This window comes from Poeciliopsis prolifica, unplaced genomic scaffold (genome assembly GCF_027474105.1).
Source record: "Poeciliopsis prolifica strain line A6 unplaced genomic scaffold, Auburn_PproV2 SCAFFOLD039, whole genome shotgun sequence".
Classification (NCBI taxonomy): domain Eukaryota; kingdom Metazoa; phylum Chordata; class Actinopteri; order Cyprinodontiformes; family Poeciliidae; genus Poeciliopsis; species Poeciliopsis prolifica.
In genome coordinates, this window is record NW_026562414.1 from 2,540,334 (window position 1) to 2,564,236 (window position 23,903).

Genomic DNA, 23,903 nt, shown 5'->3' on the forward strand with positions numbered 1-23,903 from the left:
GTCTCTTAAGAGCTAAAAATGCAGAACTGAACTGTTCAAATAAAAAATATGTCAGCATCAGAATGATGTAAAGATCAGAGCACACTCTTCTCTGACAGGCGTCTGTAGAGGCTTTACAAATATCAGTTTTTAAATCTTGAGGCACCCAAAAGAACAGTCACAATAGACAGATGCTGAACGGTTTGTGATGCAGCATTGAAAAAAAAAACAGTTTTTTGTTGTGGGCATGATCATCAGTGAAAAAGATTGACTTTTTCTCATCTTTCACTGGTCTTACAATCAGTCTACCCTGCATGGTCAATTAAAGGTTAAATAAAATAACAAAAACATTTCTTTTTTTTAGATAAGGCTGTAGAAATGCATGTTTCCTTTTGCTTCCTTTTCTTTTGTACATCAAATAGTTTCAAGGACGGTTGTTCTTAACCTCCCGCAAACACTGGCGGTCCACCATTAACATTTTTATTTCTTTTCATTAAGGGATTTTACATGCAGTGAAATGTGGTTTGCTTCCTGATGCTTGCTTGTCTTTCTTTGTTAGTCAAAAAGATTTAGCTAATCTGTTAGATGAATTAACAAATTCATGCTGAATTAACTAAATTTAGCATGAATCTTGTTAATTCATGCTGAGCCATTCACCAATTTGACCAATTGTATCTAAATATTTTGTCATTTTGCAGTGGTTAGCGATAGTGTTAACATCAAATCCAATATTCTTCTGTCATCACCCATTTACGAAAAGTAGTGACAACCAAAATGATTAGATTTAATGATGATCTCATCAATTCTGGCTCTCTATCTTTGAAAACACTTTAAAATGTATCCAGTCATTGACCATTAATAATGAAATTTGGAAAATAAAATAAAAGGTTTTGTGAAATATTATCTGTCTAACACTCTGAATACCAATGTTGGACCAACAGTGTTAATATCACTGTTGAAAGACTTGGATAAGGTCTGTTTGACTGATGGTGTTCATGATAAGCCGTAGTTAAGCGCGTGAGAATGTTTGTAGAAGAGTCTTTTGGTGTCTCAGATGTTCACAGTACATCAGCATTGACATCTGGCCAAACAGCTGGACCCGTCTGGACAAACACACAGACTGTTTGCAGATTGATTCTTTTTTTTTTCTTCGCTTTAGTTTTCCTTCTGTGTAGATATAAGTGACTATGATTTTCTATACATGCTAATTAGCCATGACATATCGGTTTTATCCAAACCAGGAATTTCTTATGCAATACTATGTGCAGCTATGTATGTTTCCCAGCTAAGAAATTTGAACCATGTGTATGTTGAGAGTTCCAGTAGATTCAGTCAAATCTGGATTTTACAATGGGAACCAAACAATTGAGCAGCAGTTGGAGTTCAAAACTCTTCCACATTGTCCATCTGCTCCTGGGTGGTGATGAAGACTAGTATGTGTAAATAATCTTCAGCAGGGGACCTGGGCCTTTTTTCCCACTGGTTACTTGCATTATTAGTTTTTCCCGATTGAACAAAGATGCTGTGGTTTCATTCAAAAGTTTGAGATCCTCATTTTATTCATTTTGGCATCAAATATTTGGACAGAAATAACATATTAATATTTGGAAACAAAATAATTCAACTTGAACACATTAAATAGTGCAGGATTGGAACATAGTGGAGGTAGACCACTATATTGTCTTGAGCTTGATCTTATATTTTTCATTTCCACTGTTATTCTTTTTTAAATATTAAATATTTTGGTAACTTTAAGGTTAAGACCAATTGCATTTTGGCTAATTCCTAACAATGGTTTTTACTTATTGCGCTAATGGGACCACTTCAGCAAACGCCTCCTTATGCACAATATAATAAATGTTTTCTCCTTTTTCTCTAGTAGGCCTACTCTAAAATGACCTGCATGCACAAAATAAGTACTTGACCTGAGCTTTCATCCTTTAAAAAAATTATGATAATTGTGTTTTTGGCTTAATTGTTTGAGACCAAGAATACTTCAAGTCTTAAGAATAAAATGTCAATTGTACTTGACCTAAGTTGGCAAAATTGCAGAAAATTAGGACAATCTGTGCACAAATGCTCTTTGGTATAAATTACTTTTATTAATTCTTAAAGTAAGAAGTATGTTTAGAAGTCAGTAAATTCTTATGGACTTGTGATCATAATTTTTCAGTAAAAATGGGATATGACAGTAACCCTAATCCTGACTCAACCTGCTCTACTGGGCAAAAGAACATCATATAAATGTTGCATGTTAGGAACAATTAAATCATGGAAGCATTTTAAAAATTACCATCAGTTGGTAAATGGCATAAAAATATAGGAATATACTCAAAAAATTGCTCAAGTCTGGAGATTGCAGGTTTTGAATGAAACTCTGAGCTAAAGATGGACCTTTGTACTGAGAAAATGCTAAACATTCATTGTCCCCAGCATTTCAAGTTAGTCATATCACAGTTTATAATTGTCTGTATTATCTGTTAGTTTGAAATTCCAACAGAGTTCCTCATTGGTATTTGCCAACACAATATTAAGCATACATTAAAGCAATTACAAATATCTGGTAGGCTTCAATTTTAAATTCTGCTCTTGTTTTCTGCACCTTAGTCAAAATTGATTTGATAATTTTCCTTGATTTGTTGTTTTATTTTGAGATATGGGATTATTTTCTTTATGTCCAACCTGTTTTTCTGTCTGTGTTTCACAACTGGGTTCAATCAGGAAATGATCTTCACCTGTTCCAAATTGGTTTTTAGTGTTTATCTGGTTTGCTCTGGTCAGAATGAGATTACTGTTCATCCAGTTTCTGGGTCCTTTCAGCAGATGTTTATTACCTATTCTGCTTTACCTTCAGTTTTGTTATGATGGTCTGAATTAAGAAGGTAGTTTTTATTTCCATTTGAATTGTTTCCTCTTAGTTTTCAGCCTGAGTTTGGGAAATTTAGTTTGAAAATTCTCAAAACATGTACTCCCCATACAATGTTTTTAAATAAAATAAAATATACGATGGAAGCACTGTGATTATAGTGGTTGATAGCTTTACTGTTTGTCTAATTCAGCACACCGAATAAAGATCATGTATATTATTTTTCATAGTTAAATCTTCTGTAACTGATTCATTCTGTGGGGTTTAAATGAAAATAATTGTTTTATGCTGTTAGGAGAAATACAAGTCATAAAATCCTCACCCCCTCTCTATTCGGGGCTAATTACTCTTAAACTCGGCAATAGAGAAATGTAGGTGTAATTTGGCTCACTTGGGAAACTGGGTGAGGAAAATGACATGATTTTATTTGTATCAAATGCAAACCCAGCTGTGACGGAGGATATGCTGGAAAATCCTAATAACTCCAGTCGTCGCATATTTTGATTAGTAATTATCTGACAATACAGCTTCTGTATTCCCTGGATTATTTGTGAAAATTTTATATTCATTAGTGTGACTGATAAATTAAGGATTCTTCTGCCGTTAAGTTTCTTAAAAAAAACAAGCATATGTCTCACTTGTTTTGTAGCATATAGTTCTTTTTTGTATTTTTTATCCATCTATTAGTTTTTGTAACCAGGTCTGTCGTGCTTTTCTGTTTCTCAGGACTGTTCCCAGCGGTGCTGAATCTGGCTACAATGGCAGACATAACAACTAATGCTACCTGTGGCACAAAGGGACCAGAGATGTTCTGTAAGCTGGTTGAACATGTTCCTGGTCAGCCTGTGAGGAACCCACAATGTCGCATCTGCAACCAACAGAGTACAAACTCATTGGGTGAGAAAGATTCTCTGTGCTAGATAATCACATTAAAATATTCTACTGTCAAAATGTGTGCAAAACATAACCCTGGAAGATAAATCGATATAGTGAAAGTACCAGCATCCGATTATTTTGCATTCACTTTTAGATTGGTTTTATATTCCCTGCATTTACAGCATTCTTTCCTTCTTGTCCAGTATATTTGTCTTTGTGCTCGTGATTTACAAAGTCTGAGTTCAATTTAAGGCTATCAGTCAGATATTTTTTATTTTTGTATCTGTTTTCTCATTTTGACTCAAGGTACTGCCATCTGCACATCCCCAAACATGTAAGACCTGACTAAAGTCAGAGTCAGGTCTTACATTTGTGCTTTTTATGTCATAAAAAGGAAAGTTTTGAATGATGTTTCTATTTTTCTTTTCATGATCAAAAAGGAAGTTGAAGAAAAGCTTCATTTGACGCATTCATCTATAAAGTAAACAATTCACATGATCTTTCAGAGTTTTGTAATTTACTGCATCCATATTCATAGCCTTTATTCCAACATCCTCTTACTAGATCTTAATTTATTTCCAAGGTTAGAAACAATCAAGGAAAAACAAAATGAAACAATAATCTAGAAATAAACTAACTATTGAAAAAATAGAAGTTCTTAGAGAAAACTTGATATTTATTACTGCAAGAATGATAATACAACAACCAGGAGCCACAAATGAAGACGGCTGGGCTAAGCTCCTCCATAGGCAGGGTATTGTGAGCAATATGTTTTAATTGGCTGTTTACATGACTGTTGTGTCATGTATTGTGGTATTGTGCAGGGACTTAATGGTGTGTTGTTGCAATTAATTTAGCAGACACTAAAACTAAGATCTCACTTCTACAATAAATTGAGTACATGAGGAAATACTGTGACTTACTGGAAATCGGTGTAATTTTGAAAGAATATCAAAGTGAGGGTAAGAATTCAAAAACGCAATGTAATAGCAAAGTTAGTGGATGAAGACTACACGTTTTGAATATGAGTCAGTGCTGCAGAAAATTTGGATAGACACAGATTGCCTCAACTTTAAAGGTATATAACAAAATTAAAATCTGATAGCCATAGTTTTGCAAAATAAAGTAAAAAAATAACAGAATGGAAGGTTGTGTTTTTTTTTTTGACAATCTGACCTAATAGTTATTACTGTATTAAACTCATTGTGCTTGCTTACTAAGTACACCGTGTGCACAATTGTTTGGCAACTGCGGTTATTATTTTTTTATTATTTAACCACAGTACTCTCAGTAAGCAGGAAACATAGACATCTGAGAAAAGTGAGTTTTTTTTATTATTAGAACATGTTTGCATGTGGGCATTATTTTGCAAATATTAAAGTGTATGTTGTAAAACTGACATTTTTTCTACCTCCATTTATTGTTTTTCCTCTGATAAAGTTAGAATGATAACTTATGTGTTTACAAATAAACAATTCAGACATTATCTCTGACATATAGATGAAAATATCTAAAAATCTGTGCCCAATATAGTCGTTCCGAGTTAAACAGGAAGGCTGTGCAGTTGTGGAATATCTCTTCCAATGACAGCACTGTAGGAAAGTCAGTTCCCGGAGGCTTCATGCTTGAATCACCTGAAGTCTTTGCCAGTTAATTTGTGTGACCCTGTACAAAATGGTTGTTTGTTTTGTGTCTCGACAATTTCAAAGAGTACTGCATCTTTGAAAGACTTTTTAAAGTCAGAGTCAGATAAATCTCTGGTTTTACCTTAATATAGGATGTTGATGCTTAAGCCACATTACACAAAACACATTATTGCTCAAGTGCTGAAATCCAATAAATATTCAGGTTTATACAGCCTGGAGTTGTACAATCTAGATAAAACCACATATATAGTGAAAAAGTTAATTTGCCTATTAATTATGCGTACAGTTTATTCTGAATTCTGTCTTTCTCTGTATTTCATTAAAAAATATACATTTTGAGGTGAAACTTTGTCACATTAAAGTTAGGAAATACAAGCATGAGAACTTTTCTAAATGCTGTTTTCTTTGACTATCAGCAGTTGTCACGTCTTTCTTTGTTTTGGAAATGTTGAACCTAAACATCAGCTGATTGACAGCTGCCATTCCAGCCTGAAACTGTTTGTTTAGCTTGCCTTCTACCAGCAGGAGATTCGTCTGTTTGGTTTTTTTGGATGCAAATAAAACAACAAAATGTAATTTGATATTCTACCTGTGTCTGTATGTGTGCAGAGCATCATCCTATTGAATATGCCATAGATGGAACCAACCGTTGGTGGCAAAGTCCTTCTATTAAGAATGGGATGGAATACCACTATGTGACAGTCACACTGGACTTGAAACAGGTAAAAAAAAAATACTACAGACATTTATTAATTTGCCATCCTACATATCTGAGCTCATTAAATTACAAATATAGTTAAACTAAACTATTCATATTTTTTTCTATTTTTGTTGTCTTGAAAAGGCCGCAAGTGGAAAATAAAATAGTGATTTTTTTATTTAGAATGACTGGCTAAAACAGAAACAGAAATGTTTTCGCTTTATGTTCACGTTTGTTTTCTGTTGGACGCTTCACTTTTGAGAGAGGAGTTGGAGTCTGCTTTTATGTAAGTTTTATATAAACACTTATATGTCACAGACAATACAATGTGTCTTTCTTCATAAGGCAGTTGAAAACAACACAGTTTGCCAAACTACTGTTTACAAAGAAACATAAAAACAACAAATAAAACATTAAAACCAGCATCTCAAGCAAGCCGAAAGTCAAAAAAGTTTTTTTTTAAACAAAATATTTGCAAACAGGATGTGCATATGTGCTGATTTTTGATAATTCAGTTTAATGGTAGTGACTGAAAACACTCAGTCACCTGTCAAGTTCAAGTTCATTTCCAAATATGGGACTGCACAAATCAATGAACATTTACATGTAAATATTTAATATTTTAAGCCAAATTTCATTTCATTTTAGGCAGATTGATGTTAAAGTACAATAATAAATGCAAGGATAAAATACACAAATAGCACTATGGAATAAAATATCCATAAAACAATCTGATCTGAGTGTGAGGGAATGTGGAGCAAGTCAGACAGGTGCTTATGGAGGACGACCACAAAAACTATAAAAACAAATAAATAAAGTTGAATTTTTTTAACTTACTGTCACTACAGTAACTCCTGTATCAGTTAAAAGCCGAACAGCAGCATTTTATAAAAATACTGTATTTTTACATATTTACAAGAAAGAAACAGCTTCTTTTTTCTATGTCTCTATATTTATATTTTAAATCGCTTCATTGAGAGCAAAGCGAAACTAAAGTCAAATTTCCTCTGTATGCAAAAGCTTAGTAAATAAAGCAGATTCTGATCTTTACTTTAAAATAACACTGCATCAAAAATGTCCTTTTCCCCTATTAGACTGTGATTATCAATAGGCTGCAAACATGGTTGTGCAAAGCCTCTTTTCACCTGGTGATAATTGTAGTTTAAAATAGCTGGAGAGAATGTTGGTGGTGACCTTTCATTTTTAAAGAAAAGTGCAATTAAAGATGTAGAAATTCTGGGAAAGCATAACCTCCAGAGCACCTTCATTTTCACACAATTTTCTTCCATCTTGTCCTCATCAAAGTAATTCGTTAAAACTGATGAAGCATATCTGGATCCAAACTATTGTCTGTAATAAAGGACACTTTTCTGTTTTTCCTGCTATGGCTTTTCTATTATATATATTTCACTCTTAGTTGTTTTTTTTTCAAGCATATTAAATTAGTTATTGCTGTTTTAAGAAATCCCCAGAGACATGGGGAAGGCACTTATAGAAAACTTTACAGACAGAAAACAACATGTATCAGTCTGCAGTTAGCTTATTGTGAGAGTCTCTGTTATAACAGTGTGGGAGGAAGCAGACTTGCACAGAGCAAACCTACGCAAACACATGGAGGGATGTATGGCAACTTGAATTATGGAACTTCTTTTGGGGAGTATAATGATAACAACTCAGTAGCCATATTGTGTCATAAGCACTATTTGGGGAGATTACGATTAGTCTTTCTCTAACTAGGACAAGTGGGCATTATGATGTTCCTTTTAATGTTGTCATTGCCAATTCAACCTAAATTACACGTTCAGTTTAACAAAATCCCATGGCTAATTGTTGTTACAGTGTGACACAGTCCACACTTAGTGCCATCCCTAATAATGCTGTATGGGGAAAAACACATTTGCTTTTTTGCAAAAACATTTCACACAAAATTCTAACATTTCCTTTGGAGAACATTTATGGGAATGGGTTCGAAATTAATCATAGCTGTTGTCGGATAAGAAAAAAATCATTACTGAGTTCTGATGGATCTCAATGTCACTTGCCACATTCACACAATAGGGACAGAATTTGGCTTAAAGGAAAAATTCACATTTTGCATGTTTTTGTACTTACATTTACTGCTTTTAAAAACTGCTTTTTAAATAAAACCATCCAGGATTTCCTTCCAGTAAGTTCATATTTTATAGTGTCTGAAAAATGACCCGTTTCAAAATCATCCGGAATGTAATATCGCAAATTAGCAGGTACTACCTTTCAACTAACAGCCCCTGCTGAGCTCCAGCACATTTGGTCAGCTACGTGTTTTGTTGAAACCACTTGCTGCATTCTTGTTGGTGGTTCAGGAAGCTCTGCACGTGCTTTTCAAAGATGCATGTGCGACAGTAAATGTTGAGTGGCGTGGCCAGCAGCAGCTTCGACTCTCAAGACAGCTCATTCTTAAAGCTCACAATCAGCAGAACTGACCAGACTAAAATCTTGTTATCTAAGAATGATTTAGTGTAAAAAGAAAAAAAAATTAAATTATCATATTTTGTTTAGCCCACAGTCCTATCCTAACCTGTTCAGGGAAGCATAATGGGTTACCCATAATCAATATGCAAGCTGTCTTGTATCAGAGATTCTGGGTGGAATTGGAGGTGTATTGCTGTGAGGATTTATTTCTTCACACACTTTGGACTCCTTAGAACAGGTTGAGCATTGTTTGAATAGGACTGCCTCCACACACAGTCCCCAGATCTCAATCCAATAAAGCATCTTTGTTATGTGGTGGAACAGGAGATTTACTGCAGCAACTAAATTATGTCATTTCAACACGGACCAAAACCTGAGGAGTGTCCAAAGACACAAAGGTCTTGACGATGAACTAGCAAGATGTGAGAATGAAAGTGGCTGAGTATACATCTAAACAATAGTTGTTTCCTACATTTTATGATGTTTCTAAGTTATTTAAGTGCCCAAAGGTCTGTATTATCATTATTATTATTATTGTTTTCATTTAAAGCCTATTAATTACAGCATTCAGTGCAATGCTCCATCTTCACAAATAATCATCTTTCCAAATGAGAAAAAAATGCATGTAGATATCTTCATATCTCTTTAAACGTAGTCACAGATTCACTCAGTTATTACCTTAATAGTAATTTGTGGAGCTTGTGCCGCATACACTAGTTCCTGACTTTTCTGTCAGGAACTAGACATGTTTTTAAATATATGTGTGCGTGTTTTCAGTAGGTGTTTTATGTATCTGTATGTGTGGTGCTCAATCAGTCCAACGAAAAGCTATTTACTCTCCAGTGCACAAAATTTCCCCTGTGACTACAGTCATCTCACTCAGAAAATGACAGTGCCCTTGTGTGCAAGTATGTGTGGTTTATCGCCTATGACATCAGCACTCTCATTTCCTCCCTTGTTATTGTTGAGCCTCTCTGGACAGAAAGACTAAATAATGAGAGAGAAAGTGGGAGCTGAGGGGCCACGTGTGTTTTTGCGTGTGTATGTGAACAAGACAGTCGATGTCTGTTTATGTTCCTTGTCAATTTTTCAGGTGAATTCTTGAACTGTAATTGTGCCTGGAAATGCATCAGACCCAAAAATACACTGGAAGTTATCTAGAGAGACCTGCGGAGGAGGGCTGTGATTCATTTTGCGCCTTTTGAGGACTTAAAATTTGAAGATTTTTAACATTTGATGCAAATATTGCATTTGTTATTAGATGTCCAACTGTTCAATATGAAAACAAAAACTTTGCAACTACAGCAGGTGTCTTGAAATCTACTATTATAGAATTTAATGTATTTTATGTAGATTGAAATCACATTTAATAGGACTGGTTTACCATTGGTGACATAACTTGGTTTAAAATGTGAAAATCTTTCCCCAGCCTCAGACAGAAGTCATTTACACTACAGTTGTTATGGAAATGCAGCGATCAGTTTGATTGATGGACGGCGGTCAAATCACGAACCGACTCTGCTCTCTTGGGAGGAAAAGAGAACCTGGTGATCGGGGTCCTGAAAGAGGCTGCCACTCAAAAGATGTTTTTATCCACATCTCAAAAATACCTCAACATACACACATGCACACACACTTGCAGCCAATTTTGAACATTTGAAGGCATCCGAGTAGATGGATATGCCCCAAGTTTAGTTAACTTCATTATGTATGCATTAGTGGAAATAGCTTTTATAAGTGCAAAATGCTTAAATAAATGAGAAAAAAATGTTTTAGAGAACATATTAACAATTTTTTATCAGTTGACTTTGAAAAAGGACTCTAACCTGAAGATGAGCATGCTTGGAGGAAAGAGTAATTAAAATTTTTTTATTTCTTATTTTACCCTCTTTAAATGTTTAGAATTTCATTTATTTGAATATTTAGTTTTTTGTGAGACAGAAACAGTAGAGGAGCTCTTTATTGCAGCAATTTATCACAAAGGAACTGCTATGAAGATGAGCTGGTCTGTTTGAGTGACGCATTCCTAAAAATGTACCTTCTTTGTTAATGGATGAGCTAAAGTGAACTTGACCTGTTCCTTTCTCAGTTTGTACCTGGATGACAGGTTTCCATGAAAACACAGCTATTAAGTCTACCAGCTCCTTATTAAAGAGTTCTATAATTATTAATTAGTCAATAGATGTGGTAGCATGAAGTAGGCTTAATGCTCTGCATCAACATGTCTGAAGTGATTATTTCATTTTGCCACATAGGTAATCTTTGGAGAAATCATAAAAACATAAAGACACTGTTGGTAATTGAAACATTGTATACAGACTTGTTTCATAGCTGTCAACAGATTTCCCCAGATTAAACATGGATCTCTGCAACTCCTCCAGAGTTTCCACGGTAGCTTTTGTGATTAAGTCTCTTTGCACAGCTTATTTGCTTATTTTTTTTATTATTTATTTTTATTTCCAGATAATGGATCTAACAGTGCTCCATGATATGTTCTAAGCTTGGAACATTATTTAATCTCCAAACTAGTGATGGGCAGATGAGGCCTCACTGGGTGTGTGGCACATTTCCCAAATTGTGTCGACACTGTGCTAAGACTGTGTTGCTTTGTCACTTACAGTGACATCTTCTGGACTTAAAAGGTCATTGCAGGCAAATTAAATAAAGACGAGAGTGTTAACCGGTTCATCCCCCTCATGTCGGACACGTTGATGCCTTAGCATTGTGGAAGTGCTCTGGTTACAGTTAGACCAAAACCTAGGAGCAAATCCTACATTTTTCACCTACAATATAATTAAAAGTTAATCCATGTAAACTAACTCAAATATCCCCCGGAAAGGAATTTGAAAAATCCGAAAAAAAAAAAAAAAAAAATATTCAAGAGTGGAAATAAGAACAGAATAAATATTTTCCGTGATAAGATCCAAATGATCCTACATGGGAGAAAACTTCCATACTTGTAATCATATACGAGTCGAAAACCAACGCAAAGCAAAGAACACTAAGTATCTCCAACCAACAAAACTCACAAACGTGTCAACACAGTTTCTCCCTCATCGCTATAATTTGGAGTTTTGACATTTTAGGTTTCGTAGATTTTAAACACTGCTGAGAAAAACAAATGTACAATAAGTGTGTACAACTCAGTCATTTTAGCAGTTTGGTTTTGACAATTTCATTCAGTAAACATTGAATACACAATGACTGTGCTCCAAGAGCTCTGTGTATAAGAGAAAAATGTCAAACAAAAACATTGTTAACTAAGCATCTCTTGGAGCAAATGCAACTTTGTTGGTGTAAAGTTGCACAATAGCTTTAGTGTGTGGCATCTAGTGCTACGTGTTTAGTAAAAAGCATTTGAAAGCTTTAAATGCAACAATAACATCCAGTCTGTGTAGACAATGAATATATATAGTTTTTATTGTATTTACATGAAAATAGCTTTTTTGGGGGGGCGGAGGGTTCATAATATCGACAACAAAATCACATATGGTGGATTTTATAGGCCAATTTTTAACCTATTTTCTTCCTTATCAGAATGCAATGATTCAAAATACAGCTGGATCAAAAGTGTCTGCAATTACATTTTTTTTGTTTGTCCACTCAGTTAAAAAGTGGGTTGGCTTTGTACAGAGATAGTTGTACTGAATATCTGCTATTTGCTTGCATTCAGTTAGTTTAGCAGTGGGCTGTAATTCTGGACGATTCAAATAACACAGAGCTGTGCCAGTGTCTGCTTTATTAGTCCAGTGAGATGTTAATGCCTTTCATCTGAAGTGATGGTAAATTTTAACGAGCCTGCATACCAGTTCCACTGCTCTGACGCAACGGTCCAGCTGTGACACTACAAGATTGCATCTGTGTTTTACACCTGAAACCGAAACAACAATTTTATATGTCCTTAATCATATTCAAATTTTTCTCCACCTTAATCAGTCCTTTGTTCTCTTGTGTGCAAATTGCAGAGGAAAGTGCAATCTGGAAATGAAAGTTAATGCCAGTTTGTCGAGCCAGAAAGAATTTTAACACGTTTCCATTTGAGTGACCCGTAAACACCAGCTGTTCAGTTTAACCGCTGTAACTGTGTCCAAAGCAAACTGAGACAAAATGAAATTTTCAGCCTAATTGTGGGCAACCAAACCATGCTGGACACGAGGCTTAAATGGATTGATATAGCACTAAATGTTTTCATTTGTGTGTTTTGCACAAATGTTCCAAAAAAGCCGATCACTGATGTTTTATGAGTATCAAGTTGAAGAGCTATAAACCCCAAAATACGTAATCAGTGTGTGAAGGATTTTTTTATGCTTTTGACATGTGAATACATCCAGGAGAGAAAACTATTTCATATTGGGAAGTACAATCCTGGTCAAAAATATTCATAGACTCACCAGAGGCATGATTTGGTTTTCAGCTTCTTGGTGTATGTACAATATGTCCTTTGTTACTTGAATTTCTCCAATGAGTGACAATAAAATAATGGATACTTCTATTACATTTTAATATTAATTGGTATTTTAACAAGTGCCACAAAATGGTATAGTAGAACATTAGTTTAATCTTTACTGTTTTTTTTTTTTTTAAATTTCAGTTTGTCCTTTAACGAGATCAGTTGAAACTTGAATGTCTTCACTTGTGCATTCCTCCACTCTGTGTTTTTTATGCACCAAAGTAATTTTGTTTGCTTTATTGTGAGTGGAAGTAGCAGAGCTTTAAACTAAACCTGATGAAACTCCCAGACACCCCGTTGCTATAAGCTTGTAGTTCTTGCCATATTAAAGAAGAGAAACATAAAAGAAACATATTTTTTAAAAAGTTGTTGCAGTCTGGCCAATTAAATTTGATCCTGGTAGAATCTCAAATTAAATATCTTAACTGTCAGTAAATATCCTCAGTTTAAGTGACAATTATCTGCCATCTGTGTGATCTGTAGCAGGACAGTTATCAGCCGTTTTATTTGTTGATACTGTGTTGGGCTTTTGAGGCAGAAGAATTTTCCCGTTTGATCTGCAGTTGATCAAAACTGAGAATGTGACTCACTGAAACACCCTGTCCCAGCTAAAAAAACATATACACTGTATGAGCTAATTCTGTTTATCAGGGCACAGCTGAAGAGCTGCTTGGCTCTATCAAAGAGTCGTCATATAACAAGATACAGCTGAAAACTTAAATTTCATTCATGCACACTTTTACACTATCTCTCAACACACACACACATACACACGCATGCACGAACGCACACACACATTCATCCTGCATTCTGGTAACAGTGACTCTTTGTAGGTGGCTTGAATAACTGGTATAAGGTTACCCCAAAGACACTTTCTCACACACACACAAACACACTCGGCTGTTTCTCTCCATTCTAATTGCTGCAATATGACTCTGCTTCCCACATCATGAGAAGAAAGAAAGATGTGCCTGCAGAGTAAAAAAAAAATGCAAAGGAAAAACAGGGTGGTGACGGGGAGACACAGGGAGTCCACATTTGACCTACATCTAATCTTTGTTTTTGTTTTGTGGTTTGAGCTTTGCCTTCACATCTTTCTGTGGTTGTGTTTACTTTTACAATTTGGGGAAAGAAAAAGATGGTCAGATTATTTAAAAAAATTAAACAAAATCTATGTTAACTATACTTGATTTTTTTGGGCACCAGAGAAATTTGATCTTTTTTTTTTCTCTTGTCTGCCTTTTCCAGGTTTTCCAGGTTGCTTATGTGATTATCAAGGCAGCCAACTCCCCTCGTCCAGGTATGAATTCTGGATGCTAACAAGGTGCTGTGGCCACATGTTTATTAAGTCGGCAAAACCCTATTTTGAGTTTCACAGCTTTTGATTATGAAGCAAAGAGCATGTGATTAGAGGGAATGTTGGTAGCATATTTTCAGCCTTTGTCTCATGAGCAAATAAATCCTCTAATTACAATCTTAAGAGCAAATGATCCTCTGAAGAGGAATTTACATTAATTAAATGATTAGACCTCCATTAAATTATTAGTGGTTTTACTTTAGAATGCACTAGTAATGTTGTGTAACCTTCTTAGAGTCAAGTCTGTTACGAAGGTGGAACATAGAGGGGTCTACGTTTCTCAAACAGATCAGATCTTTTAATGACAAAACATAAAGTTTAACACTGCCCTGGTATCCATATGTAGATTTATTTGATTCCTAGATTTGCTGCTTGATGCTGTCTTACCTATTCTTCATCTAGTCTATTTATTTTTTCCATTAACTACACTTTCTTCACTTTGCATGCAATTACTCAAATCTTGGAACAGTTTGCTACAAGCGACTTTGACAAATATGAATTAAACATTCTGTCAATTTTTAATGTATTATAATCAGCATGGACCTAAACAGTGGTTTCGGTCATCCATCATTGTTTGTATCGATTCTTTTCTCATCTTCATGTCACATACTTAATGCATTTCATCATTAATATTTTTGTCCATAGGTAATTGGATCTTGGAGCGTTCAATAGATGGCGTGACCTTTGAACCTTGGCAGTACTACGCGATCACAGACACGGAGTGTCTGACGAGGTTCAACATAAATCCACGAACCGGACCGCCGTCCTACACCAGTGATGATGAAGTGATCTGTACGTCGTTTTATTCAAAGGTTCATCCACTGGAGAATGGAGAGGTGAGGGTTTACGTTACATCACATTCGACAGCCACGTTCATTGTTGATGGTTTTTCGGATTCTTTCCAAAAAACCCTCCCTGCTCAGGAACCCGGGAAAATGAAATAATGTACACTGCCTTTCAGTGCACACGTAAATACAAGGCATTATGACAAACAAATGGATGGTGAAAAACAAAAATGTCATTGTCAAAAACAAAACTGTTTTTTAACTGATTTATGAACATTGATCTCCTTTCCAGGAACTATTTTAGAGTGAAGTGATATAAAAATGAATAGAAAGACATTCTCCTCTCATTAGCTAGAACAGTCACTGTTGGTAGTTGCTCTAAAGTGTCACAGCCAATTTCAGTGTTATACTTCCCTACTTTTAGGAAACATCTGACTAGCATGAAATTTAAGATGTAAGCCTTTGTTAACTTCCATAAAAAATATATAAATGTATCAAATTTAAATCTTTTTAAGTTTATTTGTATTGTATTAGAAACAGTTGGATCTTTAAGCACAGTGAATACAAATGTGACTGGACATGGCAAACACAGGAACAGATCTGTCCATAAGCAGAAAGTGTGGATAATAACCTTATTAATAATGTCAAATACAGAAGTAACAATGAAAAAAATAAAGATGATATGGCCATTTGAATGAGGGCAGTCTGCAAACCAGATCAGCGAGAAACCAGCCCTGAAAATTTCAGAAAATGATACCTGATGAGAAACATGGAAAATCTGTACATTCACATTATTTTTGCAATATCCCCTCCCTGCAGCATTGACAGTCAACTGGTATGACTGGGAAGATGTGCAGAAAAAAGTGAGCTTTTGCCTTGGGATTCCCCTGAGGAGTTATTTTGTATTTTCTTTACATAAGCCTGTCTTGTATGTTCTAACTGATTTAAATAAAAAATCATGGTAAATTAAATAAAAAGTAATAATAACTGTTGATGTGTGAGTATTACAAGCAAAATAAAGTTGTATAAAAGAAAAAAGAACAACTCTCACTAATTATATTTTTCCCAGCAGCCTGTTTCCAGTGTCTGGTTGGGTGATGTTGGCCATGCAAATTAGCCATGTTTTTTTTTTTTTTTCAAACATTTATCTCATTGGCTGAAATCATTAACAAAAGTCTGTAAACATCCAATAAAGCTGGTATGTTAATTAGCTATGAGATTCCCCCACACCCTGAAACAACTCTGCAAATAAATTAAATTCGACATAATAATAATGAAAAAAAACAACAACAACTAAGTGGGGTGGTTTCTTTGTAACTTTGAGTAAAAGCGAAAATCAATTTTTTTTCTGAAATTGTTTTTTTTTATTTTACTGCTTCTATTGTAGCAATGTATTCTTTGCACAAACAACTGCAAAGAACAGCCAACAAAACAGAAAAATAATATATAGTCATAGAGAAAACAGGTCTGTGGCTATGAAACATCAGCTAATCTGGTGTACTTGTGGCTAATTGGAGGTAATTACATGTGCTGAGAAGTGAATGAGGAGACAAGTGATGCTCTGATGACGTGCATGACCATAAGACATTTTAATCAGTAACAGAAGTCTCATCGGGTTTTTTTTAGTTTTTTTTTTTTATTTTTGCTAAGCTCAGACTCGCACAGCTTGAGTTTACCAGTGTTTACTGTGATGCCGCTTTGATCAGCTTCGTATGATTGCATCCAGGATGAACAGAGGAGGAAGCCTGCAGTAACTGACATTAATGAAGAGAAAAAGGACTGCAAAACACACAAACATCTTCCCATGCACACAAATTCAGGGTGAAAACAAACCAATCACACATTCTCATGGCCTACAAAGGCTTCTAATTGTTGATGCGTTTGTGAAAACCTGTGTGCGAGTACGTTTTGCGTGTGCTGGTGTGTGCACATTGTGTTTGTGCTGTTTGTGCTTGTATCCTGCGGGGGAGCGCTAGAGGGGGTGTGAGCTGGGAGATGTCAAGAGCTGCAAGTAACGACGGAGGTGTGTGTGTGTGTGCGTGCGTGTGTGTGTGTGTGTGTGGGGTTGACAGCTCCCTAGCCGTCTGATCACAGTGAAACCATAATGAGTCGTAGGCGATGTGTCACTGCATCGCACACACATTCACAATGTCATCTCACCGCTCAACACACATGGCAGCACACACCCACACACACACACACACACACACACACACACACACACACATATATATATATATATATAAATCATCTTCGTTACTTCCAAGGGTGCAACTTACACCCATCAAGTGTTCCCCCTTGACACACACACACGCATGCAGGCAGCTCTCCGTTAGACTTTTTTTTTTTTTTTTTACAGATGCCAAATGTTGCTTTTGGCCACATTAACAAGACAGACAGATGGACAGACAGACAATTAGAGCCTCACCCTGCTTATAACATGGCTGCTTGTTGACTATTGGGTATCTGTGATAGAAACTAAAGCAAAAATCCTCTTTCAGGCTTGTTTTAAATGAAGGTTATGTCAACAATATATGGTTATAGTTTCCTAATCTGTGTTATCTTGAAATTCCCTTGTTGTGAGTTACTGTTTTATAAAAAATTGGTTTAAAAAGTAAGGTATAAAACAAAAAAAAGAAGTGGAGTTTTTTGAAGCACCCATCTTTCAACTGTTGTTTAAAATGGTCTATATCTTCAAGGCTAAAAATGTGAATATTTATATGATTTTCATATCTATATTGCATTTTGTCAAAATGACACGTTTGTAAAAATTGGGATTTCAGCTGTTAAATCTGTCACCGTTTCACCTAATTACATGGTTAGTCAACAGTTATTCTGCTTCATGTCCACTTTTGTGGTCTCTTTTCTCAATTATTTTCATTTTGCTACAACTTGCCTGCACTCATTTAATTGAACTCTGATACCTCTATTCTGTAGTATACATTTCTGAACTTATTTTATTTTACTTAGTTGAAAAAAAATTATCTCCAATATTTTAAACACAAACTGGATTATTGACTGATTTCTATAGTTTTTTTGGTAACCTGATTTTAGTGCTTTTTTTATCTAGACCATATTGAGCATGGACTATGTAAAGAAACTAAATTAAACTGGATTCTTTTATTCATGCTTCATTTATGTTTTCACAAACAATGTTCAGTCAATTGTACAAGTTTTCTGTCGGACTTCCATTGAATTGCAAACAAATGCTGGCATTCAGAATTTTATATTCTATTTGGACTCCTAAAGTTTGGATAAGCTCAGAGAAACTTTCCTCTTAGCACAAGAAATTTGCAAACAGTTTGCTGACTCTGTTCACAGCATATTCATGCAGTGGAGGTCAAAAATTCAGCTGCAGATGGTAACCTAAGAGGAGGGTAACTTTCTAAATACTTAAAGAAAAGTGGATAGGAATCGTGTGAGGGACTAAAAAACTGATATAGCTGACCAGCATATGGGGCACACAAATTCTCATTTAAGTTAGATATTTGCAATCAGACATGAGTCAGACATGTGTTAATGATGGCACTGCAGGGGGTTTATTGTTGGTTCTTGGCAGCATGTCTTTGATTAGCTCTATATATGCCTGTACTTTTGTCTATAGATCCATACGTCTCTGATCAATGGGCGACCCAGTGCAGATGATCCCTCTCCCACCCTGCTAAACTTCACCTCTGCCCGCTACATCAGGCTGGTGTTCCAGCGAATACGAACGCTGAACGCTGACCTAATGACCCTGACACTTAACGACCCCAGAGATATCGATCCCATTGTGACAAGACGGGTGAGTCTCAAAAGCACGATATTTTTGTTTTGTAGCTTTTTACAGTAATTTTTGCCTCCAATTACTGTACAATTTAAGACACAGTCACCATTTTTCAAGAAAAAATAGTCTAGATTTCAAGTTTTATCCTTAGGAAACCTTTATTTGTTTTTAGCAGTCAGTTGTTTTTCTTTCTTATAAAAACGAAACGATCAGCCCTTTATCTGATCGGTGTACTTTTAACATAACATGTTTCTCTGTCTCTTGTCAGTACTATTATTCCATTAAGGACATCTCGGTTGGAGGAATGTGTATCTGTTATGGCCATGCCAAAGCCTGTCCACTCAACCCTGCTACGAAGGTACAGCACTCCACACTCTGCTTCTAAGTCCAGTTAACAATACCATGAAGGTAATGGAGCACTTCTATAGTACTAAACGAGAGCAAAGAGAACCCTGAGGCTGCAGCTTTTTTATGACCTCATATCAAACTTTCTGAGTTTATGTGTCTAGCTGCCTTCAGGGACTCAGGTGACTCTGCGAAAGGTTGTCTCTCATGTCACTTCAAACACAGGTGTGTTTGATACCAGACATCTGATCTTTCTTTTTCTCTCTCTGTCTCTCTGTCCACATACACTCACACACATGCGCTTAATCGTGTGTGATTTTCAGATGTCCTGAGGCTTAAATACGCAGTGTAACTCAGATGTGACACTGGTGTCTGGTCCCTCTGCGATGATCTCAGTGAAAAGTAGTGATATCAGTGAAATGTGTTGAGTTCCAGTTTCCTACTTTCTTTTCTCTTTCCAGCCTTAAAGGTTATCTTGCAGAAGTGTTTAAAATGACTAGAGAAGCACTGTCAGATTAAACCACACGGATGCTGGTCTTTAGTTTATTTTTTCACTGTAAGGTTGTTTGTTTGCCCTGAAAGTGGCATTTTTACATTCGCTTGCAAAAGTATTCAGCCCCTTGAACTTTTTATTAGGATTTTATAACATAAACCAAAATTTAAAACACTTGAAATGCAACTAAATTGCAACAATTATCGAACGGCTGCTGGTGAAATAATACATTGTATTAACTGTAATTATGGTACTGTGGTCTGTTACAATTATTGCATGTAAGAACATAGCTCAGCACCTTAACATCTGGTCACCTATTTTATGTATTTGTGGCAATGAAATACAAATGATTCTTAAGCAAATCGATTCTAAAACATCAAACACTCTCTTGAGCCAATCTATTTGACACAGAGCTGTTTTGCCAGAGAGAATCTGCAATTCATGAATTTGAGAGAAAGTATTTGTTTACATTTGTGACTTGAAAATTTCCTCTGTTACTTGAATGCAATAAGAATATAAGTCAGTGATATTGCTGTATTTTAAGATCTTAGCCTAACTTTTTAGGCCAGTATACAGTATATCCAGATAGCTTCCATATTATTCTGAATTTTGTGGAAATCAGACCTGCTTAACTTTTTTTGACACAACTTCAAACAACCAAGGCAGGAAATTTTGGGTAAGTACATAATGGAGCAGTAATTTCTTGAATGCCTCAGATGAAAGCTTAGCACAATGGCTGCTGACTGTTTTCTGTTTCAGATAAAAGGGGGGAATTCACTACTGCCAACAAATCCAAACTTGGCTTTCGCCTTTGCTACTGCGCTACAACTCCTTCCAGTTAAATCCAACACCCTCACAGAATAACCCAATTCACAGAAAATCCTCAGCTGAATTGCTGAACCTTGGAATTGGCCAGCCTCCTGTTACATTCTGCTTTTTACTGGCCATGTTTTAGCTTAAATTTTATTTCTCTCATGGGGGAATAATAGAAAACCAATTTTCTATTTACTGGCGAGCTGGCAAAATTTTTTAGTGCAACTCGCTCTCCTGTGGATACAATGTTGTTTGTTAGGATTTTAACAGGTCATTCTTGTTGTGATTCACTGTGTAGAGCTGTCTTTTTTTTTTTAGATATGTGTGACTATTTTTTAGAAAAAATTGTTTGTCCTCACTTAATCTGATCTGTTAGATTATATCAGACTTTATATTCTTGCCAAATTTAAAATTTTTGGAAATATCTTCAGACGGCTAATAATGGGGGGAAAGTTATTTCATTTGAAACATTTGCCTTTGTCATTTTTTAGTCAGCATGACAACAAAAAACACTGAAATAGACGTGATCAAAACATGGGATTAAACAGGAATGTCCTGAGTCGATCTTCAAGGCCCGGTAGCCCGCTAAAAGTTTTGAAAGCCTTTATAAAAGCCAGCATTGACACTTTTGTTATCATCCTGCATGTCTTACATGTTTCCCTTAGATATGCTTACATATGCTTCAGCAACACCTTACTTCAGGTGATGGCTGATTAACGACTGCAATGCCAAACTGCAATCATCTGAATCAGGAGTGTTAAAGACATGTAGGGCAAAGTTACTGAAAGACCAATTTTCTGTTGCACTTTGTCCTTCCATTTAACTTTCAAAGTTGATGGCTACTGGCCAGTGGAAGTACATTAATGCATAAAAAAAAGCTCAATGAAAACTAAATGGAAATCGGTCACGCTTGAATTATGTATTTTTCTGTTAACTAAGCAACCCTATTTGACTTACCGCTTCAAAAATTTGGATTTAGTGAGCTTGTTCATCTGATTGTTATACCATTCAGACAATCAAAATTCAAGACTTATTTTTGCTCAACAGCAACTCAATAGACTCTGGTGAGGAAGTGACACGAGTGGTATTTCAGACTGTGCCCATTCTTTCTGTTCAAACTTCTCATAATCAGCTTCCAGCCTGCAGACGACTAATAAATCAAAACGGCTTCACCGTCTGTAAAACACAAGTGCGTGTGTTTGTATTTGTGTATCTCTGTAGAAGTTCAGCTGTGAATGTGAGCACAACACATGTGGGGAGAGCTGTGATCACTGCTGCCCGGGTTACCACCAGCAGCCATGGATGGCGGGAACCTTCCTTACGAGGCACGTCTGTGAGAGTAAGGGAAAAATTCATATTTTATTTTCTCATGTGCACGTTTATCTTCTATGTTCATCCACAACATGTCAACCCAGTGTGGAAACAAAGCTCCTACTTGCTGTGGTGACTCATGTTATACTACATAATGTTTCCTTAGACCATATTGAACCATCTGAACCAAATACATTTCACTAACCTGAAATGACTCTAAAAAAAGTGTTCAGCGCTGACTCCATCGACCCAGGTGGAATTGGACTTTGGGTTATATTAGACTATCAAAAGTCACCCCTGCATCCTTGATCAACAGCCGTAAAGGGACAATGTCAGAAGCCATGATCTTAAACCAAATTACAACATGTAATCTCACTTTTATTTTACACAGGCAAAGTTGTAATCACTTTTTGTGCCTTGATACTGTCATAACATCGCTTCTATAAAAGAGCCTGTAACTAGAGCAAGCATTGCAGAATCAATCATTAAAGATGGAGCAGAGCTAGAATGTCTTATTGCTAAACTGTCAATTTAAAAAAATTACAGCGCCATGCAAAAATATGAATGCATCTTGGACTTGTTTATATTTTGTCACATAACAACCACAAACTACATTACTTTTTATTGGGACTTTTTGTGATGTATCAGTTTTATTCTTGTTATTCTTGCAATTCATTCAAGTTCAGCTTATTGTGCCATTGGTACAAAGTCATCCAAGGAACCTTAGCCAGTGGCATTAAATCAATAACTTTGCAGCAAATTCTCATTTCGCAACAGAACAACTTACTTTTAACCTCAAGAGGGTTTGAGAAATTGAAATTTATGTTGAGGAACACAGTCCACCTAATCCATCCACTATTAGAAGCCAAGGCATCATTGTATCTACTTTAATTTAAAGTCAATTCTTAGGCTGTGCATCATATTTTGAGATAACGGTGATCTTACAAGGTGAGAGACCCCTTTATAAAATATAGCAGATTACAATTTTTCAGTGCAAGCTTAAGGAATTCTGCTTCTTTATAAATTGGAGGAGACAGATCAGAGGATCTGCTGAAGAGCTTTCTTTGACTCCATGGTGGCAGCATCCATCTTCTATGCTATGCTATGTAGCATGGTTACAGCTGAGAAGAAGTAGTTAGATAAGCCAATCAGGAATGCTCCCTTGATCCAGTGCAGGTGCTGGGAGACAGAAGAGCCTTGGTAAAACTGCATCAGTGTTGGACAATGTCTCTCCCACTCAGTTCATGCAGCGGTTGTGCTGAACTGAAAGCTCCTCCAGTGATGGACACCTGCATCCTAAGTACACAAAGCTACTGCAGATTGTTCCTCTGTAACACTTTATAACAGTCACTGCTCCCTTCCAACTCAAAAATCTGCTTTTATTTGTACATCCCTGTTGGCACAGTTCTCTCACGTTATATAAGTAGTCTGTTTTGTATACATGTATATAATCTATGCGCATTTTGTACACTTTTATCTCCAAATTAAGCTTCTTAGCTGCAAATTACATTTAATCTAAGCCTACTACTTTTGAATAACTGTGCAGTATTACTTTTCTTATGTTGTTAACTTGTACTTTCTGTACAGTCATTTATTCTTGTTTTTATAGATTTCTTTGTTCATCTGTGTGAATATGCATGTTCCCACTTACTTTGCTGTGACACCTGAATGTCCCCACTGTGGGATAAAAAAGGATGTTTTATTTATATTTTTGTTACTCATTAACCTTTTGAGACTAAAGAGTGGAAAATATTTTTTTTTGTCCCAGAATGTGAGCACAAAACCCAAATCAGTGGAAGTTACTCTTGGCTGCATATATTGTGCTGTACTTTTTTCTTTTTAAACTTTATTCATGTGTGTTTTCAGAGTGCAACTGCAATAATAAGGCAGAGGAGTGCTATTTCAATCAGACTGTAGCTGACCTGTCCCTAAGTCTCGACACTCACGGTCAGTACCGAGGTGGTGGCGTCTGTATTGGTTGCCGTGATAACACAGCTGGAATCAACTGTCAAAGCTGCATTCCTGGTTACTATAGACCCGCAAAGGTGTGTAGGCTTTACACAGA

At 35.9% G+C, this 23,903-nt stretch overlaps 1 protein-coding gene across 1 annotated transcript in view; it reads left to right on the forward strand.

The window, feature by feature from the left end:
• The window catches only part of lama2 (laminin, alpha 2), a 147,705-nt gene that overhangs the window by 28,588 nt on the left and 95,214 nt on the right, over nucleotides 1-23,903 (forward strand). Inside the window, exons 2-9 of the mRNA XM_055054154.1 lie at nucleotides 3,572-3,742; nucleotides 5,977-6,089; nucleotides 14,217-14,268; nucleotides 14,971-15,161; nucleotides 18,715-18,894; nucleotides 19,145-19,234; nucleotides 21,749-21,866; nucleotides 23,705-23,883. Coding sequence (XP_054910129.1) covers nucleotides 3,572-3,742; nucleotides 5,977-6,089; nucleotides 14,217-14,268; nucleotides 14,971-15,161; nucleotides 18,715-18,894; nucleotides 19,145-19,234; nucleotides 21,749-21,866; nucleotides 23,705-23,883 — 1,094 coding nt within the window. The remainder of the gene's footprint in view (nucleotides 1-3,571; nucleotides 3,743-5,976; nucleotides 6,090-14,216; nucleotides 14,269-14,970; nucleotides 15,162-18,714; nucleotides 18,895-19,144; nucleotides 19,235-21,748; nucleotides 21,867-23,704; nucleotides 23,884-23,903) is intronic.